The 17,678-nt window shown below is 33.8% G+C and overlaps 1 protein-coding gene across 2 annotated transcripts in view; it reads left to right on the plus strand.

Moving 5' to 3' along the window:
• LOC138700322 (juvenile hormone esterase-like) overlaps positions 1 to 17,678 on the plus strand; it is a 56,834-nt gene that overhangs the window by 1,804 nt on the left and 37,352 nt on the right. For both annotated transcript variants that reach the window (XM_069826864.1, XM_069826863.1), the window contains exons 2-3: positions 6,217 to 6,351; positions 10,516 to 10,675. In XM_069826864.1, coding sequence (XP_069682965.1) covers positions 6,217 to 6,351; positions 10,516 to 10,675 — 295 coding nt within the window. The remainder of the gene's footprint in view (positions 1 to 6,216; positions 6,352 to 10,515; positions 10,676 to 17,678) is intronic.

Below are 17,678 nucleotides of genomic sequence, written 5' to 3' on the forward strand. Positions count from 1 at the left end.
GTTAGTGTTGAATGTGTAAAGATTTGCTTCTGTCATTTTACAAGTACTTAATATTAATGAAAACATTTCACTCACAGAAATGCTACTAGCTGTGCAATAACGATTCATCATTCAGCTCTAAACAAAGTGTTCTCAGCAGGTAATCCGCCGTGGTTATATTTCCAGTACTGACAACTGAAAGACTAGTTTATTCCCTTCTCTTTTCTCCTACTACTGGTAAGTAGTGCCAAAGAATCTATTATACGGGACTCACATTACCGGTCCTGAAAAATAAATACATCAACTGTTACTCACTCCAAAGCTACTTGAAACCACGCCCCTATTTTAAGCTGTCTCATCTTCAAGAGGAACAGTCCAGTCTTTTCTTCATATTCTCTACTCCCCATGAGGCCAGGACATGCATCTCCGACTTAGCATCGAGAGTGGTAGATATTTTCTCTAGAGATTTTCTGTTTTTTTTTTTTCACAATTGACTACATGGATATACCATTAGAAACCCTTATCGTAGGTTTTCTACACGTAAAATAACCGTTACCCTCATATATAATTATAATTCCATTGTTCGATCTAAATTAGAGTATTCTACTGTTATCTGGAACCCAGTTACTAACAAATATATTCTGTTACTAGAAAAAATTCAAAATAAATTTCTAAAATGGTTATATTACAGACTTTATAATGATTATCCTACCTATGAGAGTTATGCTACAATGCTTCCACATTTCCATTTTACTAGTTTGAAAATTAGACGAAATTGTCAATCTTTAAACTTCCTTTATAAAATTATTAACAATAAGTTGAACTGTGTTGGTTTATTTTATTATATAACATTATATGCATCTAAGCTTAAAACGAAAGCTCGAAATTTATTTTACATACCAAGGACAAATACTGAATCCCACAAAAATTCCCCAGTTTTCCAAATGTTACAGTTATACAATAAATTACATCCTCATCCGAATGTTGATATTTTCAATATGAATTTCTCTAGATTCAGAATTATTTGCTATCATATTTTACATAATATTGTTGTTAGTTAATTTGAAGCTACTTTCACACCTTATTTCAATTTCTCTTTTTTTCTTTCTCTTATTTCTATTTTGTTTCAGTTTTTAATAAGTGTATGTTTTCTTTTCCTTGTTTATGTTTTATAAATTAATTTGTTAGTCGTGAACATTGTAATTGGGCTTTGCCTGTTATGTTCATCGACAAATGAATAAATAAATAAAATATACTAGCTCTACTGAAGGGGAGGGGCACGGGCAGAGACCACCCTCACACACAGGTCGCTTGGATGAGCCCATTGTGCTACTCGGAATGGAATAATGTGCATGCCCTAAGACTCTTCCGCTCTATAGATCCCCTTAAGGGTAGAACTGGTTGTCGAGTTGGTATAGCGCTAGCCTTCTATGCCCAAGGTTGCGGGTTCGATCCCGGGCCAGGTCGATGGCATGGATAAATATATAATAGGATGCGAAACTGCAGTCAGCACCATCTGGCGGCGGGGAGCTGCAATAAGATGATCAGCGCCCAACGTCGTAGGTGATGAACATTAGAACTACGTGTTGGGTACATTACCCAGAGTTCTGTATTTATCCGTTCGAGATATTGCTGTCTGGTTATATTTTAATCGGGTAGTGTAAAATACATAGATCGTCTCTTTTATCTTCTTGTTGGCTCCGGTAAGAATTTTGAGTAGAAGATGCTGTGAGGAATAAAAATGTAAATGTTTTATTTTAAATTGGGTTAGTTTTGAATATCGATGAGGGTAGGAGGGAATACTTTCTGCACAGTTTAACATTTTCGTCACCAGGTGCGCTGCTAAATGCACGGAGTAATTACTCTTTTCGCTACTTGGTGCGCTGCTACATGTAATAACGCCCTTCCCCCCAACAGGTGGCAGCAAGGTTAATTTCTACAACAGCGCCTCTAGTCTGTGTTACGGGAAACTCAGTAAGTTTCGCATCCTATTATATATTCATCCATGTCGATGGCATTTAAATGTGCTTAAATGCGACAGGCTCATGTCAGTAGATTTACTGGCATGTAAGAGAACTCCTGCGGGACAAAATTCCGGCATATCGGCGACGCTGATATAACCTCTGCAGTTGCGAGCGTCGTTAAATAAAACATAACATTTAACATCCCCTTACGGCGGGCCCGAACTCTCCTATGGCCTGCAGAATTCGATTACCTCTCCGCGTAGGCATCGCTGCGGTTGCTTAACCTCGGTTCAGCTAGGTACCACGAACCCAGAAGAGAGCCCACTATACATAGCACTACCACCAGCAACTAATGACTAGGGAGCGGATTTTTATGTGCTAAAAATTTAAATATATTTATTTTTATGTGCTAAAAAGTACGAAAATATTTGCTAAAAATAAAAAAAATATATATATATTTTTTAAATATGACAAAAATACCTTACTTAGCTTGGAAAAAAAAATGTTACTAGGTACTCACCAACCACACTTGAGTGCTAGTAGTTGGCCGAGAATTGCAGTGAACAACAAAGTCATCTCCAAATTCTCCATCACAAATGCATGCCGATTATCTCTGAACAACGACTTATACTGTGAAAACTATCTTTCCACATCACAGGACGTCAGACGTGCATATTTAAGGGGAGTTGGTCATTATCGCATGCAAAATAATGGTAAAAATAGCCTCTCTTCAAGCAGTCATAAATATAATACTATTTATCACAGCTCTTTTATTTTTTTAGTGATATATGTATATACATTAATCTTGAAATGAAAAAGAATAGTTATCTCTAGAGTAAATCTTTATCCTTAAATTAATTTTTTTAATTGAACACAATTTTTTTATAAATCCACTACATGTCTGTAATTAGGTACATTCTATTCACTTATTATAGCACATATTGAATTGAAAATTTGACCACTTACTGCTAATAGATACTAAAACATACCCTACTAAAATTATTCATGTATCTATAATATTATGGGCATAGGGCTTATAGCAATCATCACCGTCAATAAATTAAAAAGGAATTGAAGATTAGTATGAGCCGTATGCCCATAATATTACAGATATTTTAATAATTTTAGTAGGGTATGTTTTAGTATCTATTAGCAGTAAGTGGCCAAAATTTTAATTCAATGTGTGCTATGATAAGTGAATAGAGTGTACCTAATCACAGGTATGTAGTGAATTTATATAAAAAATATGATTAAATTCAAAAATTAATTTAAGGCTAAGATTTACACTAGATTAACCATTCTTCTTTCATTTTAAAGCTTAATGTGTATACATATATCACTAAAAAAAACGAAAGAGCTGTGATAAATAGTATTACAATTCTGACCGCTTGAAAATAGGCTATTTTTACCATTACTTTGCATGCGACAACGTCCAATTCCCCTTAAAGAGAGGAATGTCACAAACACAAACACCGTCAATTTCACCTACAGGCACACCCTCCAATACTTGAGCAACTTCGCACATTTTTTATATCCACTGTTTTGCCGTGAATGCACACGTGAAGCAGCGGCGATGTGCTTGTTGCCAGGGTTACCTGAGAGCTCTGATCTGCACTTACTGATTTACCACATGGTTGGCAAAATAACACTTTTCCGTCGGTAGTAGAAATGTTTTTAAATTCATCTACATATTGCTGTAGACGCGATCTTAAACTCATTTGATTTTAGGCATCTTAAGAGGCTAATATACACACGTCTTAACGTAAAAAAATGTTTCTAGCTACTGACTGACAATGTCGGAGAAAAGCATCCTATAGCGACGCCACCACGTCTACACTACGCAGCTTATGCTTATGGTCCGATAACAGGGAATCACAACAAGATGTATTTCCTCACTTCATAGGCATGAACGAGAGGCTAGAGATTTGTTTAAATTAAATAATGTTTATACCCGAGCTCTTATCCGTTGTGTTTCACAAACAAAGCGCGGAATGAAGTCATCTTCAACAACAATAAACATTCCTAATTATGTGTTGCAAAATCTCTCCTTGTCCATGTTAATTTATTCTCTAATAATAACACTGATATGCTGCCTAGCAGTTCTCAGAACTTGAGGCGATACTATTACGAAAATGGATCACGGATACACCACACAGCCCATAGGAACACGAAGCAACCAAGAATTCTTAAAAAGACAACGTATTTCTGGGTGATATAATTGATTTAGTTTTAAAATATTTATAAGTTCTTGTAAAAAAATTATTTAAGTAAAAAAACTTCAAGATTTATGTGTATATAATAGATTTCCTGAAAATATGTATTTACATAATTTTTTTGTGAAAATGTGTGTTTTTATGTGACATAAAATTCGGGTTTTAAACTTGAAACTTGACATTCGGAATTTTTAACTTTGTTAGTTGCGTTTTATCACAAGCAAGAAAAATATTTAATTACATAGGAATCCGCTCCTTACTAGTGACCACTTACGCTGGGGTCCAAGTTCGATACCGGCTCGTAACTGACTCTAATCGGACGCGAACGGGGAACGAAACGGAGATGATGAAAGAGAGGAACAGCTGATGAAGTGGATAGTACTGGTGGAATGATAGAGAAAACGGGAGTACCCCGAGAAAACCCTCTGCAACGTCTGCTTTGTTCACCATAAATTCCATCGTGACTTGATCGGAGTTCGAATCCAGGCCACTAAGATGAAAGGCCAATGCGCTAGTAGCTACTTGAGGCACAAGCGCTCCCTGTCTCCGATAGAGGGCACAAGAAAAAGTCTGTCTGTAATTGAATAACCAGTGCAATTGAAAGCGTCGTTAATACTAATCACCCCTTCCTCGGAACACAAGACATTCAGTGAAATTAGGCCTTTTTGCTTTCCTTACAGCAGTCTTGCGATGGTGACTAATAATTTCGAGCGAGAGCTCTTTTATGCCCGCTGCGCGCGCGCGGAGCTCTTTTACCTGTAAACATTGCTAAAGGATGTACAGATCTTAGAACACAGCGCATCATGACGGAACGGAAGCGCTTAAAGCTTTCAAGGAAGAGTGGAAGATACAATATTTATGCTTCGAACATGGTGATGAAGTCCAGTGTTTGTTGTGTAAAAAATATATCATTTGCAAAAAAAGCAACATAAAACGGCATTATGAGACGCAACATGAAAAAAATATAGGCATTATTCAGGAGAAGAGAGAAATAGACTGATTTCGGAATTGACATCGAAAGTAAATTAATTTACATTTGTATCTAGATTCCTTTTATTTCTTTATTTTAAATGTATTGTTGATGTTTTATTTGTTGCTTGTTTCTGGATATTTACTTTTATTAGACTACGTGTTTCTTTAATTTAGAAATAATATTTTATCTTTGATTGCATTTTAACTTATATTATTACTAAACTCAAAATGTTAATTCACTTTTAGTCCAATAACTATTTTCAAGATTTTTAGCAAACATGAACTAAACATTTTGAAAACTTTGATGCAAGGAGCTTTTTTAGTAACGTCAATATAAAATATACTTAAAATATAATTTCAAAACTATTAGACTTAATTGCACAAAATTTTCTACAGATGATATTATTATAGATCTGTTTATATAGTTTAAATTTCACAAATTTTGGCCTAAAATTGTGGAAGTTTTAAAAATCATACATATCCCCTTAAATGATTGACCCCCAAAAATTACGATGGCTCTCAATATCTTAATTTAATCAATTTGTTTTTTCGTGTTACGTGCATCTCACAAATCACTCTAAGAAAACTCATTACATAATGACGACTGGAGAGTAAGGACTACATTTTCACAATCACACAATCAGTATTCTCTATTTCAATCAATATTGTCATTATTATTTTTTCAACAAATACTCAAAAGTACTTAGAGATCAAACACGTCGAGCAGGTAGACCCTATTAGTTTCTCCTAACTAATGAAGTGAAGTATTTACATAATAAATAATTGCTTTTAAACAAGAAAATGGTTTACATACAATTAACTTTTCCTATTTCTCTTTTTGTTCCTAAAAAACCCTCCCCTTTGCGATTTGTTTCTATATGTACATGTATATTAAATAACTGAGAAATTAGCCCTATTACATAGCCAGAAATTTAGTAATAATTGCTGCCTTTATTCACTGCATGTGCATGTACATCCCTGTTGTCTACGTTACGACGCTACGTAGTGGATGCGCTATGCGCTCGTGATCAAGGTCGAGCTCTTCTACCGTGATTGGGAGCTAATATCGTCTCGTCCCTGCCTTACAGGCTCCTTTACCACCTGATCCGTGGGATGGAGTGAAGGACTGCGTCACCGAGGGTTCTGTCTGTCCACAAGAAACCTTCAATGGGTCATACTTCGGAGATGAAGATTGTCTGTTCCTCAACGTCTATACACCGAAGGTTAGTAATACTGTTACACAAATTCCATTGTTAGCCCATATAACACCTAAATTCGCGATACCCTGAGTGTTTTCACTACATGCAAAAGTTCGAAGCGTTTCTCGCTATGAAAAAAGTTTTTATTTGAGATGAATAGAAGAGAGAAATTAGTCTGTAATATTATATTCTCCTACATCATCCGGAATCTTTTACCGAGGAAAGACTCATCATGCCATGTTTGTGTGTACACAATGGAGAAGCTCACGCGTGTGTATTCCTAAAAAGTATAAAACATGTTTCGGAATATAGAAGATATGTTGCTTAAAATGCCAGAATCCATAGTGAAGAACATAAAGAAAGTTCCTAATCTTAAGGGTTTGGAACAGAAAAATAATGATGGTCTATGTTCAGTTGCTACAAAAATAAATAATATAAACAAAGATATTTGCCAGCTGTTACAACATACGAAGTGTAGTTAGTACAGCCGGCCCGGATGGCTCAAGCGGTAGGGGCACAGCATGTCTCTATCGCTTGGGCCGAAGGGTTGTAGGTTCGATTCCCACCTCGGGCATGGGTGTTGTGTTTGTATTAGTATAAGTAAAACAAAGGAAACAAATGGAAAACAGAAAACAAAAAAAAAAAAAATATAGAACAAAAAAAAAAGTACATAACAAATGGTCACCAATTTCTTTCAAAGGTTTAATTGAAGCCCATTTAAGATTTATTAAAAAATTTAACATATAATACAATTATTACAGTATTAAAACACACATTTCTTTACGAATATAGAATCAGATATGACTATCTTGCATGTGGGCTATTCCATATCAAATCGATCAGTAAAAAATCTCGCATTTTTAATACTCTAATTTTTCCCTATTTATACAAGATGCTGAGGGCAGTGCATTTTCAAAAATATACTATCGAAAGTCAAACGATTTTCGTACTCTTGAGCGACAAATTTAGCGTATTTTATAAAAACAAGCCTCTTTCAGCGCTCAGAACTCTGGAACCATTTACTGCAGAACATTGAACGAGAGCTCATTTTGAAGCTGACATTTGGTAGGTCATGTTAAGAAGTAATCCTTATTTTTATTGTATACAGAGAGACAGATAATCTGATTTTACTTACTTTTAGGCTTTTTGCCAATTTGTAAAAATGTAAAAATATTGAGAAAAAACCTTGCATTATTAAGAGGGATTCGGCATTGTTTGCTTAGTGGCTCGGCATTAAGTTTCGAGGGTATTAAATACATTATTTTCACACGCCTAGACTTGAACGGCGCAGTACCGCATGCACTGGCCGAGAGCTGAAGATAAGCGAGCGTTGGGCGTCATTTTACTCCTGTGTTTATGAAAACTTGTGATAAAGCTAGCGCAGCTATGCGCTACTAGACGAAACATCACGTGTTTATGTCTCCTGGCCTTACTTGCCTTGGCTAGCTCCCGCCTCACAGTCAGCTGGTTAGTTCACGCGCGTACTATTTATTTTCTTTATTGGATATTTTCAATACTTTGTTATCAACGGTGCACCAGTAAAAAAATACGTGTTTATTTGTACTTTCAATGCGGAATCTAACCATGTATTTTTAAAATATTTTTTCGTGTGCTAAGGCGTCTTAATGAAGAAAAATCTAAATTTCTCCATTTCCATAAAAAGTAAGAAAAACTGTTTACATGTCAATATAAACTTTAATTTCTCAGCATCAAAATAAACCATGATTTTGATCATTGGGTGAAAGGGTTTCGGAGCCACAACAGTTTAAAGTTGCTAATTTTATGAAAATACGATAAATTTAAATATTTTTAATTTAAACACTATGAAGTTCTGATGCCTCAAACTTTGCACAAAGCATTGTATCACAGTTGTCAACGGACAGAAAAAGTTTCATTGTATTTAAAAATTGCAAGGTCAATTTTGTCTATATTTCGGTCGATTTGAGATGGAATAGCCCATATGTACAAAGTAAAGGTCAAACTTTAAACATTCTACAATCCATAGAGATTTATAAAGACAAAATTACAAATAAACATAATTTAAATGATGAAGCTCCAATCGACAATAACATTCTCGTTGATCTGTGTATTGCTTTGCAATTTGACCAGCGTAGTCATAACACACGCCACATTCAGTCATCTGCCCACACCGGCGTCGCATCTCAGCGAACACCAGCTGGTATGTCGTAAGTATTCGTTCCGTACTATGGCCGTTTTCAATTCTAAACGCATTATTAAACTTTAATTTCACATTGTAATTTTTGAGTAACGTTATATCAAGAGATTATTCTCTTACAGATGACCACTGAAAATAGGATCGCACGTCCTGAAACACGTATTGTTTACATATGATTTTCAATGTGTGTTTTAATGCTGTAATAATTATATTGTCTTTGTGTGTTAAATTTTTAATCAAATACCAATTACTTTGAAGCGATTGCGAAAACAACCTAAATCCACGTCTTAAATAGCTATTTATGTATCAAGTCCGCTAAAGGTTTTGCATATGTGATGCATACAATAGTTTTTAGTAAAAGCTCTCTAAATTAAATGAAAAAAAAAAGTGAAAGTAAATATAAAATAAGTAAAAAAAAAAAGCATAGTCAGTCATTTGTCATATTCTCACCGCCCTCTCATAAATATAATGAAACAATGTTGGCATATTAAAACCCTGTTAAGATGGTAACACGATTGCCACTGCCGTCTGGATCCGAATCTCGTGTAGGCTACGTACGGATACGGATATAGACGGCGGTGCATATTCTGAGCGCTCGTTTCTAAACAACAATGCATACGAACTAGTTTATTTATCGAAGACTTTGTTTAATTTTATATAAATATGAGTGATGGTCCCGAGAAAATTTCAATCCGAGCCAGAAACATTGAATCGGAGCTGCTGTCAGCTGCGTTCATTTTGTTTAAAGGTTGCCATGACGACAAGAGCGGCCTAAACCGCTTAAGTTCAATTTTTCGGACTGATAACAGTCTGAAAAGCAACTATTTTACAGAGCATGTACTAAAAATACTTTTGTAGGGATTTTTGTAATACAATTTTGAAACTGAACCGTTGGAATGTTATCAAGAACAAGGAATTCTATAATTAGTTAAGTTCAAAACCATTTATAGCTATCCATTAAGCCGATATAATATTTTTTCATGTTTTCACGAAATTTATATTTTATGACAATGTCTTTTTACAATCAGCGATTCAATTAGACAGGCAAACAGGAGGCAATTTACGTATCTGGGCAGGCAATTTACCGTCTCCGTCTCATTATTTATGTTTATTTTTTATTTCATTTTTTCATACTAATAAATGTTATTTATTTATTTATTTACTTACTTACTTATTTATTTATTTATTTATTTATTTATTTATTTATTTATTTATTTATTTATTTATTTATTTATTTATTTATTTATTTATTTATTTATTTATTTATTTATTTATCTGTCTATGTACTTATTTATTGTATAGATAGACAGACAGACAGACAGATTTATTCGTTCCATAATATTCTTACATTTGCTTTATAGCATAGAATAAAGATCATGTCCAATTCTTACGTTTAACAATAAAATCCAATACATATAAAATGCAAATATGAAATATGTACAGAATTAATACCTTAATAACAATAATATTTTATACAGTGTAATATGTTTACCATTTAATAGTATTATAATATTTACACAGTACTGTGAAATGTCAAGAATTCATCTACAGAATAGAAAGTGTGAGATATTAAGTACTTTTTTAGTTTTACCTTAAATAATGCAGGTTTTGGCTATGATTCTTAATGTCTTCAGGAAGACTATTGAACAATTTTATCGCCATATAACGTACTCCCCTTTGAAAGCATGATAAATTTGATGATGGAGTATGAAAAACATTCCTTCTGCGGGTATTTATACTATGTATGGCTGAGTTAGTTGGAAAATTTTCTTTATTACATAAGAGGAAATTTATTGTAGAGTACATGTATTGATTTGTTAAGGTTAGAGACTGATTTTTTAAAATAATCTACATGATTCTCTAGCCTTTGCTCCAGCTATTATTCTAATGGGTCTTTTTTGTAATAATAATATATTTTTACTATCTGCAGAATTTCCCCAAAATATTATGTACAGTACAGTATAGCGATTGTATTCGTTTCTTTGTGCATTGTAGTATTCATTGTTCAACAGATTGTTCCTCACGATAAGACTCATCTGAAACCCGTCATGGTCTGGATACATGGAGGATTTTTCATAATTGGCTCTGGCAACAGAGATGAATCCGGCCCCGACTATCTGATTGATGAGGGCGTTGTTTTGGTCACCATTAACTACCGACTTGGGATATTAGGTGAGATCCTATCAACATAGTTTCTTAATTCATATACAGGGTGAACCGTAAGTAATGTTAGGAAGTTATTCTTTGAGATATTTCAAACAAAAAAAAAGTTTAATACAATTTCGCTCACTTTTGCTTCCTTTCCGAGATAAAAATTGTTCTATATGAAACATTTCATATCGTGTTTTCATTACCTCCCTTTGATTTGATTACCTGGTTGGGTTTTTACGAGGTTTTCCCCAACCAAAAGGCAAATGCCGGGTAATATTTTGGCGAATCCTCGGACCTCACCTCATCTCACTACATCTCGCCAAAATATTGTAAAAAAATTGCACAAAATTGTAAAAATTGTAGAAAATTACTAAATTGTAAAACTATAAAATTTTATAAAAATTGTAATTGCAATATTGTAAAATTTTGACTTGGTTCCACATCTTAAAGCTTCATTGCTCATGTAAGATCTATGGAATAAAATAAATGAATGAATGAATGAATGAATGAATGAATGAATGAATGAATGAATGAATGAATGAATGAATGAATGAATGAATGAATGAATGAATGAATGAATGAATGAATGAAAACCCATTGAATTGATTACCAATATTCTCAGTCAATTTAAGAGAGCAGTGTATTATGATGACTATTTCGTTTATATGACGTCATTCCATTTTCGACCAATGAAGTGTAATGAAATTTTGAATTCCAACCAATCACAGTCACACTTTGCGATAATTTTTGCAGCTAGATTTATCGCTATCAATTTATCGCATGGTCGTTCTTTTGTTTAGTCGTTGTCGTCAACTGTTTCCCAGTAAATTGATGATCATGAATACATTAAGATGCAACTACACGGTTAAACTTTTCTTTCAACTTTAAAGCAATGAATGCAAGATTGATATTTAATATTAATTAATATATTTATGCAGTGAAGACGACGTTCAAAACGGCGTACCATGTAGACACAAAATCTTCATGCATCTTAATTGAACGTACCTTTCAAACTTGATTCTTTCAATATTCTTCCCAGATTGCACGCATACGCGATTGGAATATTGAACTGTGTAGATGCAGCTTTAGTTCCGTTACACACTACAGCGAGAATGCGTTTGTCAAGCTATAAAATATGCTTTCGTGTAGCACTGATTGTAACGGTAAAATAAGCTGACAATGGTCCAGCTCCCACAGGTAACATAACGTATAATTGTAGCCTATAAAATTTGTATTTTGTGAATGAAATTAAACAATTAATAGAAAGTCAGATGTTCAAATTTATGTAACATCATCGCATATCAAACCTAAACATCTACATCTTCATCTTCTAATTCCATGTCCATTGTAGGCTATCTGAAAAAAATTGCATTCCTTCATTCAGATTTGATAACTGCGTTTTCAACAATTCTTCATTTAATTAATGTATTAATCAGGTTACTGTAATTATATTATAAAATTGTAAATTAAACTGTGATTTCAGCAGATAATGAAAATGTATTTATGTTATAATAATAAGAGAAAAGAGCAGTACATGTGATTAACATTGTTAAACCTGAATTTCGCTTTTCGCAATTGGCATTACTGAATAATAACATCGAATTTTTTTATTGCAGTAATCGATATTCATCTATTTCAACTTCACAATGTCTGAATAGGTGAAGTATTCGTAAATCTACAATTATTAACATTTTGTGATCGAATTTAAGGGATATATTATTTACATTTTTATTTTATTCACGAAATAGTCCTAATAAATGTCACTCGAGGTCTGAGATATCCCAGATAAATCTCAGACCCCTCGTGACATTACTACAGATAAATTACTGAAAAAAATAATTTTTGTTATTTAAATGTACAAAAATTTGATCCGAAGAAATGTAACTTTTCGTTCTGTAAAGGAATTTTAAAATGTTGCGTTTGTTCAGATAAAATTCCTGCACATTTAAAAGACAAAACTAAAATTCTTCCAATCATTTATTATCATAATACACTGCTCTCTTAAATTGACTGAGCATATTGGAAATTAATTCAATGGCTTTCTCAATACACGCTATGAAATGTTTCAAATAAAGCAATTTTTATCTCGTAAAGGAAGCAAAAACAAGGAAAATTGTATTTTTTTTATTTGAGATATCTCACCCCGAAATTAATGACATTACTTACAATTCACCCTGTACATACTTGTATTACTTTGAAAACAATCATGCTATGTCCATGGAGCATGAAACAATTAGAGCAGCGGTGACCAAAACTCGAGCTGCAGTGATTACATGCGACAGACAGGCTATGAAGTAAGGAGACGGAGGAAAGGTACTTTGCATGAAAACTACAACCAGTGGTGGTTCCTGTACTAACATCTTGATCAATCCCGCGGATAAAAATCCCAAGCTTTGCTGTATCAGTAATGTCAGTACTGTCATCAAGAGCCAGTGAATATTATACGATTTTTCTTGCTTTTTTTTTTTTTAACCTTCTTCTTGAATATAATCAGGAATTTTCTAAATTCTTCTCTCGATACTTGGTCGAGAAATTTTCGTAGTTTTTCAAAATTAAGAACTTCTTATGGACAAGTTATTTAAGCTATTTTAATCATTACTCTTTTGAGAAATTCTGTTCTATTAAAAGGCTTTAGAGCACGAGATATTTCAAACCCCATTGGGTAGCTGACTTCCATACATTCATTTAACTCTCTTCCTCTTCCTGGCTATGATTTAAGGCATGTCAATTCCTGGCGTTAAACAGTTCGTTGGCACATAATATTGAACCAGTTTTTCTACACTATTATTATTAAATGAATAACTAATAAATAGTTACCCTCTTCTAAAGATTAAGAAGATTAAAATTCAGATAAGACCTAATAATTTTATCCTTCTAGGGAGAAGGTCTAAAAATATCAATATTCATGCACGTACAGAAGAATTATAGAAACACATACTTAGTGGTCAGTAATAATTTATTTATTTTATTTATTTATTTATTTATTTATTTATTTATTTATTTATTTATTTATTTATTTATTTATTTATTTATTTATTTATTTATTTATTTATTTATTTATTTATAATATTAACGTGCAAAACAACAGCACAAGGCCAATTACTGTTTAGCACGATACGAAACAAAACAAAACAACAAATGATGATGAGCATGAATGATAGAAAATGGCAGTGAGATGAAATACAAACAATATAATAGTCATCACTAATCTTTGACCAAATGCAAGAAAATAAATATCAATATCTAACAATAATAACAAATAAGGATACATCATGATAAACTAAAGGTGTATACTACACATTAAATGGATTCAAGCTTAATCCATGCAAATTAGCATATTTTATACATCTGCAGATCGGGGAGAGAGATTTTGAATTTCTATTATAAAAAAATGTTATGAAATCTTAAACCCTTAGCGGGAATACGAAGACTGATATTGCTTATGAATGATTCACAATCAATATCACGCTTAATGACTTTACAAAAAAATAAATAATCAAGATCTTGACGTCTGGCAAATAAACTGCAGCAGTTAAAATATTTACAGTTAATCTCATATTTATAGTCATCGGAATTTGGTAAAAATCTATAAGAACACAAGGAAATAAATTTTCTTTGAATATTCTCCAATTTAGCCGAGTCATAATAATAATAATAATAATATTAATAATACATTATTCAACGTGGTAATTAATGATTCTATATACTCCTAATTGAACCGTTGAGCAAAGTAAACATATTACATTTTGAATAATTTCGAGGGAAAAATTGTTCCGGAGCCGGGTATCGAACCCGGGACCTTTGGTTTAACGTACCAACGCTCTACCACTGAGCTACTCGGGAACTCTAACCGACACCGAACCAATTTTTCCCTCTATATCCACAGACCTCAAAGTGGGCTGACAACCGTCAAGCAACCAACTTCGAGTGCACACTAACTCCGTGTGACTTAAATTGTGGCTTTCTGTTAACGAACAGTGACGTGTATTATGCAAATCAAGATTTCAGGTATAACTCCCTGTAAAGTTGATTTGAATAATATAGAGGGAAAAATTGGATCGGTGTCGGTTAGAGTTCCCGAGTAGCTCAGTGGTAGAGCGTTGGTACGTTAAACCAAAGGTCCCGGGTTCGATACCCGGCTCCGGAACAATTTTTCCCTCGAAATTATTCAAATCAACTTTACAGGGAGTTATACCTGAAATCTTGATTTGCATATTACATTTTGTCCGACAGAACAACAAAAAAGTTCTCCTTCTCATTCTTTACGAAACCACCTCTTACTGCTTGTAGAGAGAGAGTTTGTAGAGCGACTTGATACCGCCACTGCTTGCCTTCAGTACGTGAATGAAACACACAGCAATGTACAGGATACTCCTCATACCCGTTTGAATACACGATGTAATCACGACACCCGTTCTGGTCACCGCTGAAGTAGAGAGTCCTCGTTATACCACAGTCTAGTATATACAGTCACGAAGCTTGAGTTGTGAGGGTGCTAGGAACAATAGACTGTGCCGGTACTATTTCGCATTGTCTGTAATTAGGCGATATTAGCGATCCTAGTGGTTAGCAACTATCTTTGAATGCATATTTACTACGTATTGAGCTTCGTGACTGTGTATACTAGACCAGTGATCGCCAAAAGCTGTGTCGCGACACATGCCCCTGCCTCCACCCAAGCGTAACCATGGCAGCATACCCCACCCTCTGTTTACAGCCATCACTTCGATATAAGTAAAGACATTTATCAGCAGCGGACGTACGCATGTTGTTACAGGTGTGTAGGATAATATGTTTCGATGTCTTTTCCAAAACAGATAGTAAGTAAAAACTTAATTTTAAGGAGCATGGAAGGAAAAGTATTTCCTTTGTGCAGATGGCAAAAATATGAGATACTTAATTTGTTGTAAAATTTAAAATGAAGTATAGAAGAACAATGTACGTTGTCATTATTTTTCTTATTATGAAGACTACCACGCCCTTACCTGTAACTTGAATAATAAAAGAACAATACAAAAGTAACGGCTTCTATGTTTTAATCGGGGTAAAATACTTCGACATTTTTTCGACGTATGTGGTGTAATTTGTATATTTTATTAATAAATAAACAATAAAAAGTATTGGCTTCTATGTTTTAATCGGTATAAAATACTTCCACGTTTTTTTTTCTACTTAGGAGTGTAATTTGAAAATTTCATTAATAAACAAACAATAAAAAATATCGGCTTCTATGTCTTAATCGGAGTAAAATACGTCAAGGTTTTTTTGAAGTATGTAGTGTAATTTACAACTTCGTGACCAGTCTGGTACGTTTTTCTAATTTCAAATTACTGCTGATGTAAAGTACACGCTCTTTCTATGTTAAATAAGAAAATAAATTTATATTATTTCATTAATAGTACAAAAATAATGAATAGGAGGATAAAAATTAACATGAAAAAAAAATGTGTATAGTTAATAAGTAGAAGAATATTATATTGCTTTTTTTGTTCACAGTCCGTCTCTGCACTGTTATTCACTGCATTACCTGAGGAGATACCCACTCCACCCCTCTCCCTGCGATAGTGGTGTGCAGGTTGCATTTCTATTACGTCACAATTTCGTGGTGTTTGGCAGCCACTGTACTAGACTGTGGTTATAGGACGCTTGTCTGCCACCACAAGCTCTGTGGCAAATCCTGTTGCACTCCTCGCACAGTTATGGTAGCCGCGCGGTGCAGTATTTGCTCTATCTAATCGGCCAAAAGTCGATTTCGTCAAAACTGTCTCAAATAGAAATGAATTACTACACGAGATAGTTGAATAATTAGGGAACCACACACCACACATTATTTTCCCTCCCCTGTGTTATCAGTATTGTCCTGCATTTGGTTACTTTGAATACAAATTTATTGTACATCGAGCTTCGTAAGCAGAACAAGTTGCCAGGTAACAGTCCACGCTTGACTGAACCAAGAGGTCGTCCCTCATGCGCCGGTACTATGTGTCTACATCTGTTTATAATAATAATAATAATAATAATAATAATAATAATAATAATAATAATAATAATAATAATAATGATTTATTTTAGCTGGCAGAGTTAAGGCCGTAAGGCCTTCTCTTCCACACAACCAGCAGAAAGTGTATATACATATGCATGAACTTACAAAGAATTCAACAATTTGATTTAGATGAGAGTTACATATATACAAGAGTTATTTACGAATTAAACAACAAAATACTATGAACTATTAATTAAACACTGAAATAAACTGTGTAGCAGAATTAAACTAAAATACATAGAATGTTAATATATTTCAAATTATATTAGATAATAGAAAGAGATTATTATGAGACAATTTTGAAAATGCAGCACAATCAGGATGATGTCTAAAGAAAAAAAGCAACAGTGTAGTCAGTGATAGTTTAAATCAGTATGATTGGAGTGAAATGCTAATAAGGTTATCTTTTAAGCTGTTCTTAAAGGTGTTTGTTGTCTTGCAGCCCCTAATACTTTGTGACAAGGAATTCCATTGACGCGAGGTGGATATTGTAAAAGATGAGGAATAACAAGATGTTCTATGAAGAGGTATATTTAGCGTGCCACAGATAAGTGATCTGGTATTTACGTCGTGGTTAGAGTATAGATAAGAGAAACGAGACGAAAGGTAATTTGGTGTTGAGGTGTGCAGAATTCGAAAGAGTAAAGACAAAGAGTGTAAAGTTCTGCGTTCTTTAAGTCGGAGCCACGAGAGACTTGCGAAGGACGGTGATATGTGATCATATCGTCGGATGTTGCACACGTATCTGATACACATATTCTGAGCTCGCTGTAACTTGACTGACAGTTCAGAACTTAGGTCACTTAACAAAACGTCACAATAATCGAAGTGCGGCATTAGTAGGGTTTGTACTAGGGTAAGTTTTAGTTTATTCGTGTACCTGGCTGTGTAAGTCGGTGAACAACAGGAATACCACTTTAATTTTAATAACAATAATAACGAAGTTTACATATTGTTTCAGAAATACTTTGACAAACCTTG

This window comes from Periplaneta americana, chromosome 5, assembly GCF_040183065.1.
Source record: "Periplaneta americana isolate PAMFEO1 chromosome 5, P.americana_PAMFEO1_priV1, whole genome shotgun sequence".
Classification (NCBI taxonomy): domain Eukaryota; kingdom Metazoa; phylum Arthropoda; class Insecta; order Blattodea; family Blattidae; genus Periplaneta; species Periplaneta americana.